Below are 23,832 nucleotides of genomic sequence, written 5' to 3' on the forward strand. Positions count from 1 at the left end.
GTACAATGGATTACTGTATCATCTGCGTAAATACTTGTTTTACAATTAGAAACACAGTTTGGGAGGTCATTTATGTAAAGTATAAATATTAATGGTCCAAGAATTGAACCTTGTGGTATCCCGCAAGTGCTACGGCAGCGTTCAGAAATCACTCCGTTTATTTTAGTTACGTGTGTTCGGTTTTGCAGAAAATTTTTAAACCATTTTATTACATGTGGATGAAGATTAAAGTTGTGTAGCTTATTCATTAAACGATCATGGTCAACAGTGTCGAAAGCTTTTTTGAGATCTAACATTACTAATCCTATAAGATTACCTTTATCAATCGCGTCAATCCAATCTTCAGTAATGTTTAACAGAGCGGAAGTAGTTGAGAAATTTGGTCGGAATCCTGATTGCTGTTCATAAATTAGAGGGTCAATGAAAGGATATATCTGATCAAAAACAGTGCGTTCAAGAAGTTTAGATAAAATGGGCAAAATAGACACTGGACGATAATTCCACGATTCTTTGCGATCACCATTTTTAAAAATTGGACATATCCTTGCGTTTTTCCACAGGTTAGGGAAAGTTCCAGTTTTTAATGACATATTTATTAGGTATGTTATAGGAGCTGTAATTGAATTAATTGCAAGTTTTATTAATTTAGCAGGGATTTCATCCTCACCTGTGGCTTTTTTAAAGGACAGTTTATTTATTTGCTCATAAATGTACTGGCATTCAACTTCCTTAAAATTTAATTTATTGTTTTGATTAAAAATGTTAGTATGATTTTAAAAATATTACTTCATTGGAAACAAGTTTAAGTACAAATACATTGCCTGCTATGTTGTGTGTGTGTGCACCACATAAATCGGTGTGTATGCTCATACTGTAGTGAGCATCTTACCTTGCACTATATGATTTTGCACAATGTTACTGCCTGTCAACTAATAACACAGTCTTTTAACAAGGTTACAATTTAATCATGTGAAAATGACGGTGAATTCAACAGCCTATAGTATTATCTAGCACATCACATGTAACATTTTATCTCATGTAATTAAAACATAATTTATCATGAAAAGTGTGCTACGTAAATGTGGTATTAAATAGTAATACTGGTGTGTAAAATGTTTGATGTCTCAAATTGCTTATAAAATGAATAAATACAGTTTTTTAAAAGCACTGTATTCTGAATTTTATTTAATATTGTTTCATAAACTACTGTGGTTATCATCTTGAATAGATCATAATACCGTACATCAATGGAAGACAATGAAGGTGCAAATAAAATGCTAAGGGACTGAGGCACTGTAAAATATGCACTTTAAAAGAAACTTCAATGTAAGGTGCTATATAAATACTGATTTACTATTATTATTATTATTTTTTTATTATGTATATTATGTTAATATGAATACATTTCTCTTTAGGTAAGACTCCTCTTCAACCTTGTTTTACGAGCCTGTTGCACGGTGATGATGATTATTGCAAACAAAAATACAATTGCCTATATAAATAATGTTATTTTAATTGCTAATAATCCCTAATATTGTGGTCTAAAAGCACAATCGGGGTTATACTAAGCCGTAGGCCTACAGTATAAACTCTCACTGTGAACTTCAACAGGGATTTTTATTCAGGAACACTGACAGATGTTGCGTCGGGTGTGCAAGCGCAAGTACTCTATAAAGTTAATTTGCATTGTGTCAATCAATTCAACTATATTTTAATTTGAAACTTTTTTTAAGCTGACATCTATTACCTGTACAAAAAAAAAATACATTCTCATTTTTTAATTGATTTTATAATACTTCCCTTGGTTGAGTTGACAAAGGAAGTACTGTACGTAGTGTAATATTCACATAAAGTACAGTATCACAAAGTCAAGAGGTTTACGACAAGCAAATCAATTCCAACCCAACAGAAAAAGAAACGTAAGTATACATAAACTTCATTGCATTAAGAGTACTATGTCGCTATTTCATGGTAACAAGAAACTACCAAGCATTTGTTACAGCTGAGTACTTTGGCTAGCCACAGTTACAATATTTTTATAACTGATTTATAAAATCCTAATCAATTTCCCTTTAAAAACATAATGAAAATGTTTACCATCATCCGATGTACATTTACAGAGTACATCTGTATTGCCACATCCAATTAATTGCCTTTTTTCAAATTAATAGCTGATAACAACTTTTAATCTTAGTCACCTATTAGTCACCTCAACTCTCCTCAATGGTCTCTTATTGTATTTACTACTTATGAAGGTACCCAACATAAACTTCAGAGACATAATTAATAAAAAAGTAGTAAAAACATTTAAACATCTATATGCTATTGTAATTGTCAATTAAATAATTCAATTCAATATGCATTTAATATACATTTTATAAAGGCCTTATTAAAAGGGACTTAGAAAAATGATTTTTTTTTTTAGAGGGGACTTTTTATGTCATTTAGTAATAGTCGGCAGCGTTATAAGATTTTTGGTTACAGTAATACTGACGTCACGTTGCTAAAGGGGTGAAATCGTAATGTCCTATAACTTCATAAAAAAATTGCCAAAAAAACGATTTTAAAGTTGATTCTATTACCAGGGACGGATTTAGAGGGGGTGGCCCCCACCTTTTGGGAGGTAAAAAAAGCAAAAAAAAAAAAAGAAAGAAAAAGAAAAAAATGATAGCCCAGAACGCCTCAAATGTTTGTTTTTTTTGACATTTCTGGATCCGCCCCTGATTACTAATAGCATATCAAAAATCCCCTCTAGAAAAAAAAAAATCTTCCTTCTAGTTCCCTCTTTAAGTAAAACCCTTTTTGTAAATATTGACAAAGAAGGCAGCAAACAATAATTTCAGTACATTATAGTAATACTGTAGTTTTTTAAGAATTAAGATACAAGAAACAAGAAAACTGATTTATCCTCATATAAAAACATACAAAGAAATTTTAGTTGTACAGCTTTTCAAATAAAAAAATAAACTAACTTTTAAAATACAAATTGCAAAGAATATACAGTGCATCAAAAACAGCAAGACCGAGTTAAAAAAAGTGATAACATTAAAAAGTTAACATTAAATCTTAAATAGATGACCAACGTCTAAAAAAAGAATATAGAAATACTCTAATTTTAGCATCAATTAATTTGTAGGTCCAAAAATTAATTTCACTGATTTTCAATTGAAAACTAATAGCTAATACATCTACAAAGTAAATAATTCAAATAAATACAGATTATAATTTCTAAATTTTAAGCTCAATTGATTGACAGGTAATAGACACAATCAGCGATACAGATCACATGGCCTATAATGGGTATATTATTGTAAACAGACAGCGCGGGCCAGTGGCGGCACCAGCGGGGGGCAGGGGGATTAAGAACCCACTGGACAGGTCAAGCCCCTCCGCCGGACAGAGCTCATCGGGCAGTCAGACCATGAAACATACAAAAATAGGCCCACACCAAGCCAACACATGTCTGTCACATTCCGAGAGTACCATTTTCGGTCATCCAGAGGTTGATATTCTTTAAAATCTCATTTGGGAGGGGGAACCCCCCTCTCAACCCCTTCATCCAGCTCGAGCCTACGAGCTCAAGTTTCCCTGTCGGACAACTTATCCCCCAGAAAATATATCCTGTTTCCTAGTCGCTGGTTATGTCTATAAATTTAAGGATTTTTGTATAAAGTCAGCAGAAAAAACTATTGTTTTATTTGTGTCTTCTTAAAAAATTGAACGTTATTTGAAGTGGCGACTTACGTTGCTGTTGAATGGTGAACAAATAAAATAAAATAAATAATAATAAAACAATCTGTGTAGATAAGCAAGTTAATTTGTATCTGTGATTTGTGAGGAAAGTACTTTGTTTTTCCATTAATTGATAGTTAATTTTAATCCAACAGATATCCAAGAGAAAAGTACAAAACACAATACAATTTTGAATTATCAGCTACATGGCACTCAAAACTTGAATTTGAATATGACTCTCTTTTTTCTACATTTTTTATATAATTTTAAACAATTTAGGGGGTCCCCTAAATTTTGAATCAATAAAACATTTATGAAATATAAACTTTTGTTTACTACTAAGGTGGTACTTGTTCTGAGGAGAATTTCAAAATCTTTCTTAGAAAACACAACATTGTATTCTACAGTATAAAAGTTCGAAAAATAGAAATGATGTAATAATTTCCTCTTACTACTTAAAGTCAAAAAAGTATTGACGATCACATTGAATTGAACCCAGAATGTGAGACGTAGATGATGTGCATGCACTTTATCTCCAATTACCACTACAAAGCTTAAATAACTTTTTATGCATGAATAACATATCTGGAACCTGATACCAAACGAACATCAAACTGTTTGGAATGCATTATTGACAGAACAACAATACAATATCATTGGTCAACTAACTTTCAAAAGGGATTATAGCACTTAGGTTTATAACCCCCTGGGCTCAACAAGGAAGTAGTATCAAAGAAAAACTGTAGCTTCATGGTGGAAACAGTGCAGCAGATAAAGTAAGTCTGTTTTTGGTTAATATTTTGCCTCATATTTCTTTCTAAATTTTAATAATTAAATAATTTTAAATCCATAACACTTAGTTTGACCTATCATTATAAATTTGAATTAGAAAAATATTTGGTTTAGGTCTACTTTCTAATAAAAGGAGCTAAAGCAAAAAAAAAGTGCACTACGATATCTAGCTTATTTAAGGTATACTTTGACTACAATATACAGTTTTTCATAAGTTACGAAGGTTAGATCATTTTTAACAGGTAATGGCAGAAAAATGTACAAATATCCAATTAATCTGTTTAATAATAAATATTACAAACAAATAATTATACAGTAGTTGTAGGGCAAGATTCCTAATCAAATCCCTTAATTAACCACCGACTACAAGCTATGTACCTAAATATAACCATACACAGTAATATGGAAAATACAAGTTACAATTTTGTTATGTTTATACTAGTTGCTAAGCGCATTTTTCAATGAGGTCATTGTGTGCAGTTTCATAATAACCTTTTCAGTACCTTTGTAGACTTGCTACAGTTTAGAAACTGTCTCAGTTGCTGCTGTGATTATTAAAATGCTTTACAGTATTTCAATTGACAAAATCAGCGACCACAAGCTGTTGTAAACTGTGTGTATGTAGCATATTTAGTATGTAGTGGGAAAAATTTACTACCAGGAAGTATATCTCTGAGAAATTGACTTTATTGTTATTTATTTTACAAATTACAAATAAATAATAGAGTAGTTTAATTAACCACAGGGTACAAGCCATATATACCTAAATGTTTATAATCATGCACAATTTGGAGAGAATATGAAACTACAAGTTACACTTATTTTTGCTAAGCACATTTTTCATGAGGTCATCATGTGCAGTTTCATACAGTAAATAACATTTACAACTTGTGTAGGCTTAACTACATTTAGAATCTGTCTCAGTTCATGTGCCAATATTAAAATACTTATTTCAGTAGACAAATTCAGCAATGCTAAAATGTTGTAAACAGTGTCTATGCAGCATATTTATCATATACAGTACTATTTGAAATAATAGTAAGCTACATAGAAGTATGGAAGAATTGGAAAACTACCTTCTAAATCATCTTCTAAAAATTACTATACGTACAGTATGATAATAGCACAAACTCAGTGCATGACCAACAATATAGAGTTCTATATGGAGTAAAAAACTATGGACAGCTCCATAGATGCCAAGTTTAAAAACTCCTCCCCAAATGGGTCGTGGAACCCTTCCCCCACCCACCCCCCGGAAAAATCCTTCCCTAGATGCTCAGAAATACATCTTTAGGCTAGTATTATTTTTCCTGAGAATACATGTTTCTGCCGTCCACGAACCTGTCTCACTCACATGAGCCGAGCACGTGGCGGTTAGAATGTGTTCTTTGATCATATCCGACGACACTGACAGTGTTTTGTAAAATAATGGCATACTCAGTGTTGATGCAGCTAGTTTATCTAATCCCATCGAAAAACTAGTAAAGAGATTTTCGAATATTACCGACCCTTACCAAAATTTATATTGAGAAGGTTACTTAAAACAGAAAGCCAACCACCTCAATCAAGGTGTGGTGCACCACCATTTATTTGTGTTCGAATGTGTAACAACAAAACCATCCTATTTTAAGTACAGTAATGATGGATATTTATCAAGAGAGAAACAAAGTAAACATATATTTTGCTATATTTTAATGAATTTTTACATTTTATTTCACTTGGAGCATACATGCAAATCCACTCTTCAATGTACATTTTTTATTATAGGCAATATTACATTTATGCGCGAGCTTTTGGTCCTCAAGCGTGAGACAGACCACAAATGCGGGAGTCTCACGCCGAATGCGTGAGCCTTGACGTGTATGTAGCTCAAAGATTTGATCCTGTGACCTTTGGAAAACTGTTTGTGTCTTAAGGCCAACTCAGACAGCGTCGGCCGATGCAGCCGGACCCGATTTATCGTCGGGGACAGTCTTAAGCCGTCGTGAGAAATATTAAACATGTTTAGAATTCTACGATGCGACTGCCCCGACGCACACAATCGCGTCTGCATTTAACTCACACAGACCCGACGCGACAACAAATCGTGTCGGGCTGCGTCGTACGACGCTGTCTGAGTTGCCCTTTAACCAACTGAAGTAACCATTTTGTAAAGTGCATCTTTGAGCATGTAGGCAGACTGTGACTTTCGACTTTCATCACCCTTAAATTAATGAAATTGTGGAATAATAACTCTTTGCCATCTAAACCAACAGAGTAAGTAAATCATTGATAAATGTGTCAAAACATCTTCAGAAAAGTGTATTACTTTTGGGTTATAACATGAATATCTGTTTTTATTGTATGTATTGTTTTCTATTTCTTTATTAACACTTTTGTAAAATTTCATTACTGAATTTAAATATACCCACCTACAACCTGTGCTTTGTTGTTCTGTGGTATACAGCTTACTTAGTTAAATATTTCTATAATTTTTCAGTTTTATATTTTCAGAGCTTTAATCTTGATTTACAATTCACGACATGATTAATTATTTAAAAAAAATATGAGGAAAATGACCTAATACTTTTACTAATTTTTTATTGACACTTTAAAAGAAATAAATATAGATTTACTTAATTTTACATTAGGGTGCCCAAAATGCAATCTTTGTTGACCATGTTGAAAAAATATAAGAGGAAAATTAGCTAATACTGTGATTAATTTTTTATTAATAAAAGAAAAAATTATAGATTTATGTATCTGTTATAAGAAAGCTTTTAATATATTTACAAATAACTTTTAACATACAAAATACATCTAATGATGATGAAAGTAGTTGTAATTTACTCATATAAACCCTTAATTTTAGTACTGGTATATGTTTTGCTATTAGATCATCAAGATCTGAAACACATTATAATTAAAACAAATATTAACATTTCACCCAACAGAGCAAATGCCAATAACAGGGAGCATACATGTAAATACAATATAAAATCAGACACATAAAATAAAACACATAAATGTTATTTTTCAAATTGTGGCTGAATGCACACTGGTGACCATACAATCTGACCCAATCTAAATATTTGTAACAATGGCAATACGGAAGGTAAATTTTAATTACATGGGTTTTATTTTATCTTACCCAAACAGGTATACCATACAGTTTATAAGCGAATCATAGATTAAAATAAAGAATATATTCATCTGGAAGACGCAAGAAAAGACAGACATAGTAGAAGAGAAGGCAATACATCTTTTTACATTATCCATGATTTGATTGCTCAGCAAAAAGTGTAATGAGGTATAATATCCATCTATGGAGTATGGTTTACATACTGTATGTGCCTACTTGTGTGGTAGGATTGGTCACTGAAGCTGTACCTGGACAGAATATATCTCTGCCATGTATGGTTAAACAGGTGAATAACCAACAGATTATTAAGTGGTGGGGTCACAATGGTTACATCAGTTCTGGAAAAATGTTCACTAATATACTTGGCGCTACAACACCATTTTATGCTTTACCTGGTGCAGGTAATGACTACAGTCTGTTCATTATGATACCTGATGACATCATGATCTGGACATATCTTGCAGACACATATGAATGCAGGTTAGTGTTAAACAATGATGATGAAGATTTCCAGAATTTAAAAATTCATGAACTGCAAATCTACCAGCCAGAATGTGCAATCATCAATATTAATGGTAGCACATCAGTTGCTTCATGCTCCTATCGAAATATTCAACAGTTCCAGGAAACATGGTTGATAGTTAAAGACGTCAGTGTTGCATGCATAAGAAATTGCACATCTGACATATGTACATTGAATTACACATACAACCCAAGCGAGGCCAATCCACAGGATACTGTGTGTAATGTCACAATCACTGGGTCTATGAGAACATTTAAATGTACTTTAAAGGAGACACATATCCCAACATTACCACCAAAAACTGAAGTACCCTCACAATCAATTTCCCCTACCAAATACATTGATGTAGAAAATTCACAAGGCACCATGGTCCAATCAAGTTCAAAAGGCACTGTAATATCTTCAACAATAACAACAGCAGCAAAAGAAGACAATGCTACACAATTAATAGTCATAATATCATTAGCAGCTATAATAATTTTATTTCTGGTTATTACTATCTTGTATTTTATAAGAAGGAGCTTCAAAAATAAACAAAATTCTGCAATGAAATCACCACCGACAGATAAAAATGAATATATTGAGAATGACCAAAAGGAACATACAAAAAAATTTAGTATGTTGGAAGGACCTGCACAAAGTGATGACATCAATTTTAAGCAATCTTCTGAAGATAGTGTCATGAAAGAAAATGTCATCTACCAATCAGCAGACACCAACGCTTATGAACTAACACCAACTGTTAATAAAGTTAGTGTTGCCAAGCCTGATGTTGACCAAACAAACAAGGCTTATGAAGAAATTGATGATTTTGTCGATGGTATAAATATGAATAAGAAAAACGATGGGCATACTACGTCTCAGACACATAACAAGGATGAAACATTTGATGATTTCGGGTATATAGAAAAAGAGAATGAGGCTTACCAATCACTTGATGATGAGTTCAATGTAGGAACAGGGAATTAATGCTGGCAAAATCCAAGGGATTGTGGAAAAACAGCAGTCATTGAGCCAGAAAACCCACAGTTTTTTACTTTTCATTTTTTTAAAATGTGAGAAAAAAAAACCTTAACACCATGCTTTAGACAGGTTTGGAGAATAAAAACAAACCAAATAAAATATGTATCCTTATTTTAATGACTAGTTATAAAACCAACAATGTTGATATGAATTGCACTTGTAATATTGCCAATAAAGAATTGGATATTTAATTTGGAAGGGGTCACTACAAAACATTTGAGATACTCTGTACATGGGTCAAATACAGAATACAGTACACAGTTTCATCTTTATGATACTTTTTAGTATTCAAAACTGTTAATTTTATATGAAATAACTGTATACTATATCAGGGGTCTCAAGTTTGAAGAAGTGAATTCCAGGAGATCTGCAGTGGCAGATGCAGGAATTCGAAATAGAGGGGGACCTATGGAGGAACTTTTATAGATGGAGAATCTACCTACCTAAATTTATTATTTTGGCACCTCTAGATGGCTGCAAATAGCACCATCAGACTTAAATTCAGAGGTGGCGCCAGGATTTGCCCGACGGGGGGGGGGGTTTCGAAAGTGGTCCTGGGGGCGAATCCCCCGAAAATTTTGACAATTCGATTTTAGAGTCCAATAATATGTAGAAAATACATATAATTTTTTTTTTCTCCCCGACGAATTGTGCTTTTTCTCTCCGACGGGCGGGCCAGCTCTCCCCCACGGGGGGCCCTGGCCTCCCCCACTGGCGCCACCCCTGCTTAAATTTGAATATAATTTTATTTTTTTCACCATTAAAAAAAATAATTTTGAACAATTTAGCCTCCCCACCCACCCCTTTGAATCTGCCACTAACCTGGTTAATGAGCTTTCTTTTAATTTAATTTTGCTGGCCGTAGTGATACCATCGACACTGATTTCTGAGATACTCCCGTGAGTGGCGGGAGACTTGGAACCCCTGCTATATAATGAAATACTCTACAGTTGAAGCCATAGTATAGTTGTCTATGAGACTGCTTATCATTTAAGTGAATACATTTGTACTGAAAATATTGTTTGTTTTAATAGTACTTATTAATTAATTTTGTTAATTGGGTATTTTAATTGGTTGGGGGTAACTACAGATAAATATTGTTAGATACTGTACTACAGCAAGGGTAAGACAGAGTACAGTTTCAATTAAAATCTTTATGGTAATTTCAGTTTTCAAAACTGTTATTTTATGATATGAAATTATTGTAAATAATGCAATACTGTACATAGATTTTATTTTTGTAGACATACATTAGCTGTTTGTGCCTATCATTTAAGTGAATTAATTTGCAATGAGAAAATATTGTTCATGTTATAATACACATAGGCATATTAATTGTGTACCTGCGTGTACCATTATAAACTAATTTGAGTAACAACAAAATATTTTTTACGATTTACTGCCCAAACGCTTGCACACTAAATGTGCTTTTAGACCACAATATTAGGGATTGGCAATTAAAATTGCATTATTTTGGATAGGCAATTTATTATTTTTTTGACCTAGTCATTCGTCAGACGACAGTAATTTCCAGGCTTATCCAAAGGTGGGGGGCAAATTCCCCAATGGCGCCACCACTGCATGGAAGGCGTGCTAGGAAAAATTGAGCAAGCGTCATCTGATATGTCGAGTATGTGCAAGCGCATCTGTGAAGATTTGCATGACAGCCTTATATATATATATATGTATATATATATATGTATATGCTACATGAATTAAGTCTACTTAAGACCATAACATTTTTTTCTTTTCCCTCAAAAAATGCTTTTGAAGAATTGCGTGATGCATTCAAGAACCGGTTGTACAGTTGTAGCCATGCAAGTAACACAACCACTTGGCATTGTATCAAATCAATTCAACTATATTTCAATTTTGCACATGATTTTCACTATCGACAGTACTGCAATTTGAAAGCTCCAAAAGCTGTCTTCTATTGTACAGCTGCAAGATACACAAATTTTCAGCTTATGCAGATAAAGAATTTTTCATCGATTTTGTATAATAGCTCCATTGGTTAATTGACTTAACAAGGAAGTAAGTAGTGTAACATTCATATTAAGTACAGTACCCAACAGTCAATAGGTGTAATGACAAGCAAATCAAATCCAACCCAACAGAAAAGGAAACGTAAGAATACATAAATTTTAATGCACTAGAGTACTATGTTGCTATGTAATCCTATGTAATAAGCAAAACCGATTTCAATGTACCAAAGTGACTCTGACGTAATTTGGAAGAACGCATTATAAGCAAAATGTAATTTTCAGATATTGCGCAAAGCAAGTTTCCTACTAGCCTTTTGTTATGGAAGGAAATTCTAATGATATTTTTGGGTAACACAACAGACAAATATAGTTGATATTTTCACAGGGGTTCGTACGTTTTTAAACAAGCAAATTTCCAGGACAATTCCAGGTCATATTTTCCGAATTTCAAAGACTCATAATCTCTTATTACTATAAAAGTAGAACAATTTGCCAATTTTACGATTGATTATACAACATGCATGCTGTACTAATTTTAATTGCAAGATGTTCTTATGCATATTTCTATTTAGTAAATCAATTTAGTTGTTTCCATCACAGTAAAGACTGTTGGTTGATTGCATATTAAGTTTTACTTAAATCTAATTCAGAGGCGATAGATCGGTGTCTTTTTCTTATGCTCGTGGGAAATTCTGCTTGTCTCACACGTGTGCAAATAAGCAAAGGAATTCATCCCACGAGTGTGGCAAGTAAGACAGAGCCCACAGTTGAACTACAGCAGACCTGATTCTCTGCTAGGCAACAAAAATGTGCGCGTACAACATGGTCTTCTTATCGCTTAACCTGTCGGTGGCTTTGTGGTACCGGCATGTCAGTAATAGCTTGATTCCCTAGTGACGCCTCGGTGGAGTGTATGCCTGTTCAGGGCTATTAAACAATTTACATGAAAGATGCTGTAGTGATGTTGACATTACTAAGCAATAACCCCCGGTGTCCTAATCTCCTTCGTTTTGGGTACACGTTGCGGAGATCTTAATTGTTATTTTATATTTCATACATATTGGTCATTAAAATGTTGAAACTTGTTAAATTGTACATTGCCAAGTAATTTATTTCATCTCTGTATTCATGGTTATTATTTATAATTATATTATAAACCTATGTAAACTTTTAAATTCTATTATCAGCAAATGTTAACGTACGATGTGTTTGCGATGATTGCATTTGTTTATACGTAGAGCAAATATATACTGTGCATTGTAAAATTGAATTATCAAATTGAATTATCAACATTTGCAAGCACTAAATTTAACACAGAATAGCAAGACAAACATGACAGCATATTCCTTTTAAAAATCCACTTTATTTGAAACAATGTCATAGGTATGGTAGTTTCTGGATTTACATATTTTTTATTTCTTCTAATTGAGGCATGTCGTGGCAAAATGGTTAAGTTGTCGCACAGACCAGTATTGAGTAAAGGAGCTATAAAATATGGTAGCTCAAAAAATTGCCTAAAAATACAATGTTTTTTTTCCACTATAGATCAACAGTTTAATGTCTTACTAATCATGTCCCAAAGTATTAGTTCTGGAAGTGATCAACAAATCGTTTATTTAATGTTATTTAGATAGTTAATTCTATTAAACAATGTATGCACAAATAACTTTGGAAGGCAATTACTCAAAATAATGTTTATCTTGAGTGCTGTAATTTCACTTTCCAATAACTTAGGCTTGAAATGTCCAATTTCAATGAATGACCCCTCATTTTAAAGATCACATACTCAGGTATCTGAAAATACTAATAACTTGAATTTCAATTTTTGCTACAACTTAGCCATTTGCCACAACGTGCCTCAATTTTGAAGCAATGTTCGCCTCAATTTTTGCCAGTAATTACTTTTTCTCAGCGGCAGTTCGACACGCAGGCTGTTCGCTTTTGGCGATACGGTCAGACCATAGAGAAAATACAACATTTCTCTATGGTCAGACTACATTTACTCTCGGCCTGATCAGCAAACCAGCAATGGATTACTTTAAATTATCTAACTCATCTAGCTTAGATTGCCTCTTTCGTGTAATCAATGCCTCGGCTGCCATAACCCTGTCTGCGCTAAAAAAAAAAATGCTGTACAGTACATAATCAGTCGACAGTGTATACATGCCCAAATTTAGCATGTATTTCACAGTACCGAAAATTATTAGGCCCTTACATGTACCCGCCGCGCGTCTCCTTTGTGTAACGTCAAAGAGCGAGAGCCGGAGCGTGTGTAAAGTAATACTATAGACATGCCACCTTACTTTGAAAAATAGCTACAGTATGCGGGCAACAGTCTGTACTTTAATTGTGTATGAGTATTGAAAAGACAAAAACAAACGAACATTTTTTAGTTTATTTTAATTATGACCTGGAATTTACGTATATATCATGCGAAATACGATAAATGTGTAAATAATCAAATTTCCAGGACATTGAAGAATTATTCAAGGACAATCATAAATTTCCAGGACTTTCCAGTACTGGAAAATGCTCATTCGTTTTTCCAGGAAATTCCAGGAATTTAAGGATGCGTACGAACCTTGTTTTCATGATTATTTTCTATAACCTAGAATAGTAAAAATGGAAATACAGTAATGCCCTTTTCCAAATAAAAACAAATGCCTATGTAGTATGAACAATTTTAATGATACCCCTATTTAAGATTATAAGTTCAAAATTATTACATTAGTATTGAGCTCACTAATCTATGCTATTTTCTAAATTCTACAGGCTTGTGTACACAAATTTAGAAAAAAAAACCTTTGTAAAGGTTGACAAGGAGGGAGGCAAACAACAATTTCACTAGAATTGTTTAAGAAAAAAAAAGTAATTTCACTTTCATTCAAAGTTTAGGTTTACTCAAAATCTACAAAGTAATTAATTAAAAATATTGCTTAATATAATTTTAAAGTTTCAAGCTCATTACATGGTTAGGCCCTATAAAAAAAAAAAAAATTAATTTATCACCCTTGTGCGCATGTCTTCTATGGTACTGAAAAAAAATATTTGTGACATATTTTTTTAATATGTGTTCCAATCGTTTTTCTTTTTGAAAAAAAAAAAAAAAAAGATATTAAAAACAAAATTAATTTTTTCATTTTTCATATTAAATAGTAAGTAGATATTTTTTGTATTATCTCAATAATGTTTTACCTTGTTTTACTTTGAATATCGATGCACCAGCAAACAACATCGCAAAAATGATATATGGCTTGTAAGCAGAAAAAAAAAGAAAAAAAAGAAAGTCTCCCTCATCACTTTTATAATATTTTTATAGGGCCTTATCATTAAATTGGCTGGTACTTAATCTTTAGAGGACTTTCACAGTAAAGTCTACAAATCAACCCCAAGAAATTATTCTTTTTCATTTGTAAGTTATTTGATCTGTGTAGATAAGCAACTCAGTGTGTGTAATTGGTGAGGAAATTCATTTTTTCTTGATCAATAACTTATATGACAAAAGTTAAAATGAGGGTGTCGCAACTGTAATCTCTATCATAATGTAAAACACATTATAATCAAAACAAATATCATAAAATTCATGTCGCGAATTGCTATCTCTATCACTCGGATGGATGTATTGTCAGGACACCACTTCAAAATTAATAACACCGATACAATGCGACTTGAGTTGATAGGAGTTCTTTATTTTAGACAGTAAAGTCAATCTTGTGAAGCTCTTTGGATACAGTAATACTCAGCTTAACATAACAAATATAAAGAAACAACAAAGACCCCTGTGGATGAAAGGAAAGTAACTTACCATTCTATCTTTTCATCGCACATCATTAAAATCATTAAAGTAATGTGGTCTACTTAAATTATGAATCAATAATTTACTATTAAATCATTTACAACATAACATATCATCGATAATACACAATACATAGTCAAACTCATAACTTCTATCATGAATACATCATATAAAATATCATAAAGTAATCTGTTAATAATCCATTGGAATAGTAATAAAGTAAGTCCTCCTTAATATGACCAAATTGTCTGAATCCATCTAATCAGTATGTATGGGAAGTAATCTTCAGTTTTCAAAGACAATGATAGACATAAGTAAATATTGAATATACGTACAATTAATCTCTATCCATATTGTTAAATATTAAATAAAGTAATATTCAAGTGGAGTAGTTATGAAAGTATAATAAATACACTATCAAAATAAATTCAACAATCGGTCATCTTGACTTACCCAGTCTCAGGTCTAACTCGATAGCCTCATACACTAACTCTTTCATAAACTTGTAAATAAGTTTCCTCAAATTGCTAAAAACAAATCAAACAATTGTCCCAGCTTATTTCTAATATTTAATTAATTTATCATCATGAATAAACATAGTATAAAGTAATAAAGTAAAGTTCTAGTCAATGTATACCTATTTAGTATTAGCATACAATAATATGCGAGGCTATGGGCGCCGCCATATTGGATCATTGTTTACCATAAGACGCCACCTATGTTTAGTTCTAGCACCACCAAGATAGTCTACCAATGCTGAAGGCATGGTCAAGTATAAAATTAACAGGTTCAGTGTAATATATAAAAGAAATTACTACATTGCTTAATACTCTCTAAAGTGTACTTTATATAATACTACAAATCTATGCTGACATAGTAATTGATAATACTGTATTACTCAAATACCACTAGTTTACATAATTAAAACAGTCTGCATAAGTGCTTCGGTCATTCTTTAAGAGAATTACTTCATAATGTTAAATATTTAACTAAATAGTAATTAATGGGTAAAACAAGTATCATAATTATAAACCTACATAATTAGTTACAATCACTATGTATGTAACTATAGAATACAAATAATATTTAACATAATCAAATCATAGTAGAACAAATATTTAACATACCTAAACTCAGCATAAAACAAGGTCTTACGCAAGACAAACCACAGCTCACTCCTTACCATTCAAACATCGACTTGGTAATGCCTCATGATTTGGAGAACCCAAGCTAAAGAACCTTATAAATTAATGCTAACCCAAATATTCATCCTCTAGGATAATTAAACGATAAGAACTACTTTAATAGTTAAAGCCCTTATATGAGATTAAATCGTATGTCCAACTTTCATCAGTAAAACAATAGGTAGCTATTACATAATCATTTATGTACACACTCAGCACTCCATCTAAAACAGGGTGTACTGTAAGAATGGCCCCGGAAAAAATGGCCCCGGAAATAATGGCCCCGGAAAAAATGGCCCCGGTAAAAATGGCCCCATATGACAGGTAGGTAAAAATTGCCCCAATAATCAAATTCTGAATTAAAACTGATTTTCTTGAGTCATTATATGCATTTTTTATCTTAACTAATTTAGTTTTTAAAAGGAATCTCCCCAATAATCAAATTCTGTATTAAAACTGATTTTCTTGAGTCAATATATGCATTTTTTTATCTTAAATAATTTAGTTTTTAAAAGGAATCTAACAAACAAATTGCCATTTACATTTTACTTTTTGCAAGAATTAATATTCAATGATAAAATATTCATTTAAATGTTAAAAAACAGCAACAATATAATCAATAAATCAACATAAATCATGCATTTATTAATACTAAAATAATTTACTTGTGGCCGATTTCACTGAAGCAGAATCACAATTTTCCAGAAATTCAATCTGTGTATACTATTGGTAAACCCCACAAACAGTGGGTTAGTATGAACATCAAATTATTATTATTTTTTTTTTTTTAAGAAAAAGAGAGTTCTACAATCATAATTATTGATATACCAAGTCAGTCAATCAAAATTGAATTGTTTCATTTTCTACAGTGTGTTTTGGGAGGTTTGTGGGATTTAGCAATACCACTTAATCCTACCATAATCACCCTACCCTCACAATCGCACACCATTTTAATTCTTAGCATAATTGCCATACATAACTATATATAATTCTAAGCCAGTTGTAGGCACTTGGATTTAGTTAGTGATGAGTAAAAACCAAGTATGCAACTAAATTAGTTGCTTAAATAAATGTATTCCTAATTATTCAGTTTACTAAAAGCAATACTTCTTTGAATAAACTCTAAGCAGACAATTTATTGCTAAGTTTGCGAGAAAGTAAGCCTCTTCCTTTTCCTATACATGAACTTGTGATTCAAACACACAATTGATCCACATGCTTTAACCACTGTTTATTTGCATTGTTTATAACATGTAAAGTTAATTCATTTGATATTTAACAAAAGTGAAGTTTGTGGTTATCTATGAGTTGCATATTTTGGTAGTTAAAGTACTGTATACTGTATGTCATTCCTCTATAGTGAAATAACGTTTTTAAAACTTTTATTTCTACTATCAAAAAATGTTATTCAATGGCCATTGTTTTTCGATTATCTCTCAGAACATTATTTGCATCTGCTGTAATTGTTAAAAAACAAATGCTTCTAAAGAAATTTAAAAAAATCACATATTGATCTCAGTTCAAAGGAAAAAATACAACTTATTTCTAAATTTACAATTTTCACCTATATACCTCTTAATTTCACAAAAAAGTACGTTCTTTTCCAAACAAATACATCAAGCCTAATTTTGTGTGTTTAGATTAGATCTTTTGCTTTAACATTGGAAACCGAGACCATTTTAGACACTATTTCTGTATAAACTAAATTTTTTTTTTCATATTACTGTAAACCTAATGGGTTTTGATAAATTTACTCTGCATTACGGAATTTCCAATAAAAAAAAGAAAATTAATTAAAAAGACCATAGATTAAAAATAAGTAAGGCATAACATATTTTTAATCTATGTTAAAGCATAACTATTTTTACATAATGAAATTTAGTAAATCAAATTATTATTTGTGGCTTTTATTTATTAAATCAATTAAGAACATAATCTCAAAACAAAATTTAATGATAAGAAAGATCGACGTTTCAGGTCCATCATGGAACCATTCTCAAGATCAAGTAAATTGAAAAAACTAAAAACAAAAATGCCAAGCAGTGACAGGAAGTAAGTAATTAATTTACATATCAATAGGGCCTACTGTGTGGAACCACAATGGAGCTAAGCAATAATTAGCCCTTCTTAGCAGATTAACTAGATAAACAGTTTGGCTTTGACTGACAGTTTAGCCTGGTTCACGTCAAACTTTATCTAGATATACCCGTCTTAAAACATGATACGATAATCCCCTAATTGCGTTCGATGCCAAGTTAGAGCCAGATAAACAGCCAGCCAGTTTCAGGCCGTCGACGTCACACGGTCGAAAGGCTTGTTTAATAAAACATCTACTGTATTTTACGAACCTCTAGTACCAAGTGGTATTCGTTCCAAAAAATTGTAAACTATTGTAGAGAAGGTGTGAGTTTCCACTACCTAACCTAGCCGACCAGTATGAACCAACGACCAGTGCAGCAGCGTGTTCTATCACAATCTAAGTGGTAGATTCTCTAGGCCCTGGCCCTAGCTACATTTACCTTCGATAAAAAACCAATTATTTTAATCGCTAGCTAGCATTCTTCCCTTTAACAAAATATTGTTTTAATTTTCATTAAAACGTATGTATACTTTATGGACCTTTCTGTCCTGTTTTGTAGTTTTTAGATCGCTCAATTGTGTTGTTTACATGCACTTCGCGAAAATCTGGCTTCGCGGTGTCAAATAAGTTGCTGACTTCCACACACTTTTTTATTTCGTCATCGTAAACATGTGCGCTCATTTTAACGACTGGCGTTGGTGGTAGTTCGTTGAAATTGAATTAATAGCGACTATTATAGCAGAAATAGAAAAGATTGAATTGTCAATAAATAAATACAACAAATCTGATTTTATTATTAAGAAAAATATACATTATCACTTTGGAAAACGTACGCAATCGGACTTTTTAACGTTATTACTTGGTCAATGATGCAAAGGGCAAAGGTCATTGGTAATATCGACTATTTCGTAAAACGGACGTTTGCTGGGTGTTTACCCAAAATATTACAATTAATTTCTGAAAACCAGACTAATGAGGCTACTTCGATGCTGTTGTTAGCATTGTTGAAGTACGTTGTTGCCAGCCAGAAGATGATAATGGTGGTACAATACAACAAAGCTGGCTTAGATGCCTACGTTACGTAATCGTGTCCTTGTAATCCGAGCCGACTTTGCCGTTAAGCAAGTTAATTTACCGTTATTCTAGTAAAGTTAAGTCACTTAACTTATGTGACTTAATTCCTTTAACTAGCTATAATTGAGTGGTTCACGTCGAACTTTTAGTTAAGTGGATGTATATCTAGATAAAAGTTCGACGTGAACCAAGCATTTGTTTGTTAAGTGTAGGTTTCAGTTCTTTGATCCAAAGCATTTCTTTAATTAAGCAATCAAACTTGGATTTGCACTTAGATAAAACCTTGGAAATAATTAACAGTTTCAGTTTTAAATGTTGTCCTATGTTACCTTTACTGTGCATAATCATTTCTTATTTAAAATAGAATTATTTAATCAATCAGTAACTTGTGTTTTTTTAAATGAAATTAATGATTTTCTTTAAAAAGATGCTACCCAAGGCGAGACTTTTTTTTATACCTTGTTTGACAAACTCGCTGACTATTGTACATTTTACTGTACTGTTTTTCCATTTTAAAATGTTTGTGCTCGTTAGCAATTTAGATTTATTGTTGATGTTATCCATGACAGCAATACGTACCGCGAAATGCCAGGCCTCTGAAAGTCCCCATCATTGGTATTCGCTACGTTATTGGAAATTTTTATTTCAAATTTCGCGAAAATGGTTTATAACATTCCCTGCAAGTTCGTCATTCAAAACTGGTGCCGAATCAATGTTTTAGAGCCTCCCATTAGAGCCATTAATAATAATAATAATAATATTATTAATTGGCCAAAAATATAGTAATAATATCTAATAATATTAATAATTTAAAAAAATACTTAGACTTACTCCAAGAGCTACTCATAGGAGCTAAAACCTAATTTATTTTAGTTCTCAAATATGCATATTCTTTATGTTGATTTATTAATTAAATTTTTGCTACAAGGTATTTTACAACATTTATTTATTTTTTTTTTCTTGAATTTTATAATTGAGGGCCATTTTTTATTTATTGATTCAATTCTTGCTTATACAGTATTTAAATATTTGAAGATTAAAAAAATATATATATCATTTCTATTACCGAATTTTTCATTGGGGCCATTTTTACCTACCTGTCATATGGGGCCATTTTTACCTACCTGTCATATGGGGCCATTTTTACCGGGGCCATTTTTTCTGGGGCCATTTTTTCCGGGGCCATTTTTTCCGGGGCCATTTTTTCCGGGGCCATTCTTACCTACATTCCTAAAACAGATGGTAATAAACAATGTTATCATATGAGTCAGTAAAGGAGAATTACACAGTAGGCCTATACAGAAATGGTAATGCTAGAAATACTGTTTTACATAATGTAACTCATGTTATGAAAATATTCAAATTCCCACATTCACAAAATGTTATTTTTAAAATTGTGGCTGAATGCGCACAAGTGACCATAAAATCTCACCCAATCTAAATATTTATAACAATGGTAATGAGGAAGTTGAATTTCCATGATTTTCATTTTATTTTACTCAAACAGGTTTACCATCCGGTTTATAAGCAAACCATAGATGAAATTTAAAAGGATATATTCATCTGCAAGGTACAAGAAAAGACAGACAAAATAGAAGAAAAGACAATACATCTTCTTACATTCATGATTTGATTGCTCAGCAAAAAGTGTAATGTGGTATAATATCCATCTATGGAGTATGGTTTACATACTGTATGTGCCTACTTGTGTGGTAGGATTGGTCATTGAAGCTGTACCTGGACAGAATATATCTCTGCCATGTATGGTTGACCAGGTGAATAACCAACAGATTGTTAAGTGGTGGGGTCACAATGGTTACATCAGTTCTGGAAAAATGTTCAGTAATTTTCTTGGCACTACAACACAATTTTATGCTTTACCTGGTGCAGGTAATGACTACAGTCTGTTCATTATGATACCTGATGACATCACAATCTGGACATATCTTCCAGACACATATGAATGCAGGTTAGTGTTAAACAATGATGATGAAGATTTCCAGAAGTTAAAAATTCATGAACTGCAAATCTACCAGCCAGAATGTACAATCATCCATATTAATGGTAGCACATCAGTTGCTTCATGCTCCTATCGAAATATTCAACAGTTCCAAGCAACATGGTTGATAGTTAAAGACGTCAGTGTTGCATGCATAAGAAATTGCACATCTGACATATGTACATTGAATTACACATACAACCGAAGCGAGGCCAATCCACAGGATACTGTGTGTAATGTCACAATCACTGGGTCTATGAGAACATTTAAATGTACTTTAAAGGAGACACATATCCCAACATTATCACCAAAAACTGAAGCATCGACAGCACTAACTTCAACAACCATACAAGTACAACCACATTCTACACTGAATATTCTGAAAGAAAACACTACTACAGACATACCCGATTCTGATTCAAACCAGAAACAAGGATTCATAACCATGGTGCAGTTTACCATAGCAACTGCATGTACTTCTACTGTGATCTTCATTGTATTTATTATTGAGTTTTACAGATGCTACAAGAAAAGAGAAAACAATACAAATAAACATTCTACAATGTTGCTGCAAACAATGGATGTTAGCAATCAACTATCAGGTGGAACTGGCTTTTCATATGGAAACAATGTTCAACAACAGTCTAGAATTGTTATTGCTCCTTCTATCAATTCACAAAATGTTCAAAACCAACTGTATCAGGAAAGCAATACAGCAATGCAAACATTTCAAGAGATGGAAGACAATACTGCCCTCTACCATGAAGTTGGTGAGGATTCAGATGCAACATACCAGATGGACTCAAGTGTGAATGATGTCAATTATATCACCTGTGATCAGGACAATGGTGGCTACCTGGAAGTGACGGCCTGAGTTATGAAGGAAAGAATGAAATACCACATCACACTTTTTGTGTGGTAGATTGTAGACCATTTGCTGAAATTGGTGGCTGGTGGTAGCCACTGTGTGCACTGATGCCTCCATGCCCGGTTCTATCCCATCTGATTGCATCTCATCGATTTCATTCAAAAAGGAACATTTCTTCAAAAAAACTTAAAAGCATAACCTCTGACAGTCACAGCTCATTAAAACTATAATTCTTTTTAAATCAACTGTGAATAATCTGTCAAATGATCAGTGAAAGGAACTGTAAGAGCAAAAATGTAAATAACACAAACTTCTATGCAAACAAGTCTATGCAGTTATATCTGAACAAATCTCTTTTTAAATATTGATAGGTCCTTATGTTAGTAGAAACATTTTCATATTATATTGTTTCACCTTTGACAATCCTGTCAGGACTTTTTGAGTTTTTTTTGTATAATGTAAGGTAGTTGTAAGTGTTATGCATTTGTATTTTATTTTAAATGTCTCTGATGATGAAATAAATGAGATCAATTAATTAACTGAAATTTGAAATTGTAAATATTTAATTCTGAAAGGAACTTTGAATATAGATTTTATATTGAGAATGCATTTTTTTTTTGCCAATAAAATGGAAGTTGATTGTTCTGTATGCTTATAACAAATCACCACCTCTGGCAAATTAGTTAATGTCAACAAGTTTGTAAAAAAAAATAGTTAAACCAGTTGACCTAAGGCATGACTTTCTGTTATAGCTTTTTTTAAAGGAAATCTTAAGACCAGGGCAGAAAGAATGTAAAAATAATATCTGGGTGAAGGGAAAAAAATTATTTGTTGAGTGAAAAAAAAATGTGATTGAAATAAAAGTGATTAAGTGTAGCAATTGACACTTGTTCGAGATCCCATCATGTTGTTTAATTTAAAGAATGCCATGTGGTGATGTAATCAGTTCAGTAACTAGACTGATAGGCTTATATTGATTTAATTCTAGAGAAAAAATATTTTTATCATGATATATATAGTGGCGCTGGCAGGAGAAAAATAAATAAAATCAAGCTCTCTAGGAAAAGAAAGCTCCACAGATTGTCTTCTATGGTGGTGGAATTATATTAATAATAAATCCATGTAATTGAACACCTTAAATGAGAAGAACTTTCTTTAGTTATCAAGGACGAATTGCTCCTCTCACCCATCTTACACGCCATGCTTCACTAAGTTCTTCCTGGTTTGATTAAAACTTTCAAAACTATTTTAAACTGGATAAAAAAAAGTCCCTCAACCACATAGATCACTTTGCATTGTGTATATCTAGTCAACTAATTGGCATATGATTATCATTGAACCTTACAAACTGATATCCATTGAAGCATAATAAGGCAAATTGCACAAATTATAAGTATTTTTCATGGACTTTAGCTTCCATCAAAGATCCAACAAGAAAGTAAGCAGTGTAATATTCTTATTAACTGTCAGAGAGTAGAGTATGTGAATTCACAACAGTCAATACAATAAAGTAAGTACATAATTTATAATATTTATATTACTGTATACATTATTCATTATTACTACAATTTGTATGATTTTAGTCACAGTCTGTGCCTCTTGTGAGGCAGTAGACACACAACTAAAGAAATAAAAGATCATGGTAAAAATACTTA

General features: G+C 32.3%; 1 protein-coding gene and 1 long non-coding RNA gene across 3 annotated transcripts; one reads left to right on the forward strand and one right to left on the reverse strand.

Annotated features, from left to right (window-relative positions):
- The first annotated feature begins 4,477 nt into the window (after positions 1 to 4,477).
- On the forward strand, positions 4,478 to 22,904 carry LOC117112836. 2 transcript variants are annotated; one of them, XM_033256022.1, is made up of 3 exons: positions 4,478 to 4,508; positions 7,663 to 8,474; positions 21,629 to 22,904. In XM_033256022.1, the coding sequence occupies exons 2-3, from the start codon at positions 7,809 to 7,811 to the stop codon at positions 22,181 to 22,183; spliced, it is 1,221 nt and encodes a 406-aa protein (XP_033111913.1). In that variant the 5' UTR covers positions 4,478 to 4,508; positions 7,663 to 7,808; the 3' UTR covers positions 22,184 to 22,904. The 2 variants fall into 2 exon arrangements, with proteins under 2 accessions (XP_033111913.1, XP_033111912.1); XM_033256021.1 differs by lacking the exon at positions 21,629 to 22,904 and having other exon boundaries at positions 7,663 to 10,864.
- LOC117112837 lies at positions 14,809 to 16,175 on the reverse strand. Its single transcript, XR_004446093.1, has 3 exons — positions 16,100 to 16,175; positions 15,426 to 15,499; positions 14,809 to 14,955 (listed from the first exon to the last, which is right to left on the reverse strand). It is a non-coding gene; the product is annotated as an uncharacterized LOC117112837 (long non-coding RNA).
- Positions 22,905 to 23,832: the final 928 nt, after the last annotated feature.

Source organism: Anneissia japonica, unplaced genomic scaffold (genome assembly GCF_011630105.1).
Source record: "Anneissia japonica isolate Jap-2015-1 unplaced genomic scaffold, ASM1163010v1 scaffold172582_len1462937_cov174, whole genome shotgun sequence".
In the NCBI taxonomy this organism is placed as follows: domain Eukaryota; kingdom Metazoa; phylum Echinodermata; class Crinoidea; order Comatulida; family Comatulidae; genus Anneissia; species Anneissia japonica.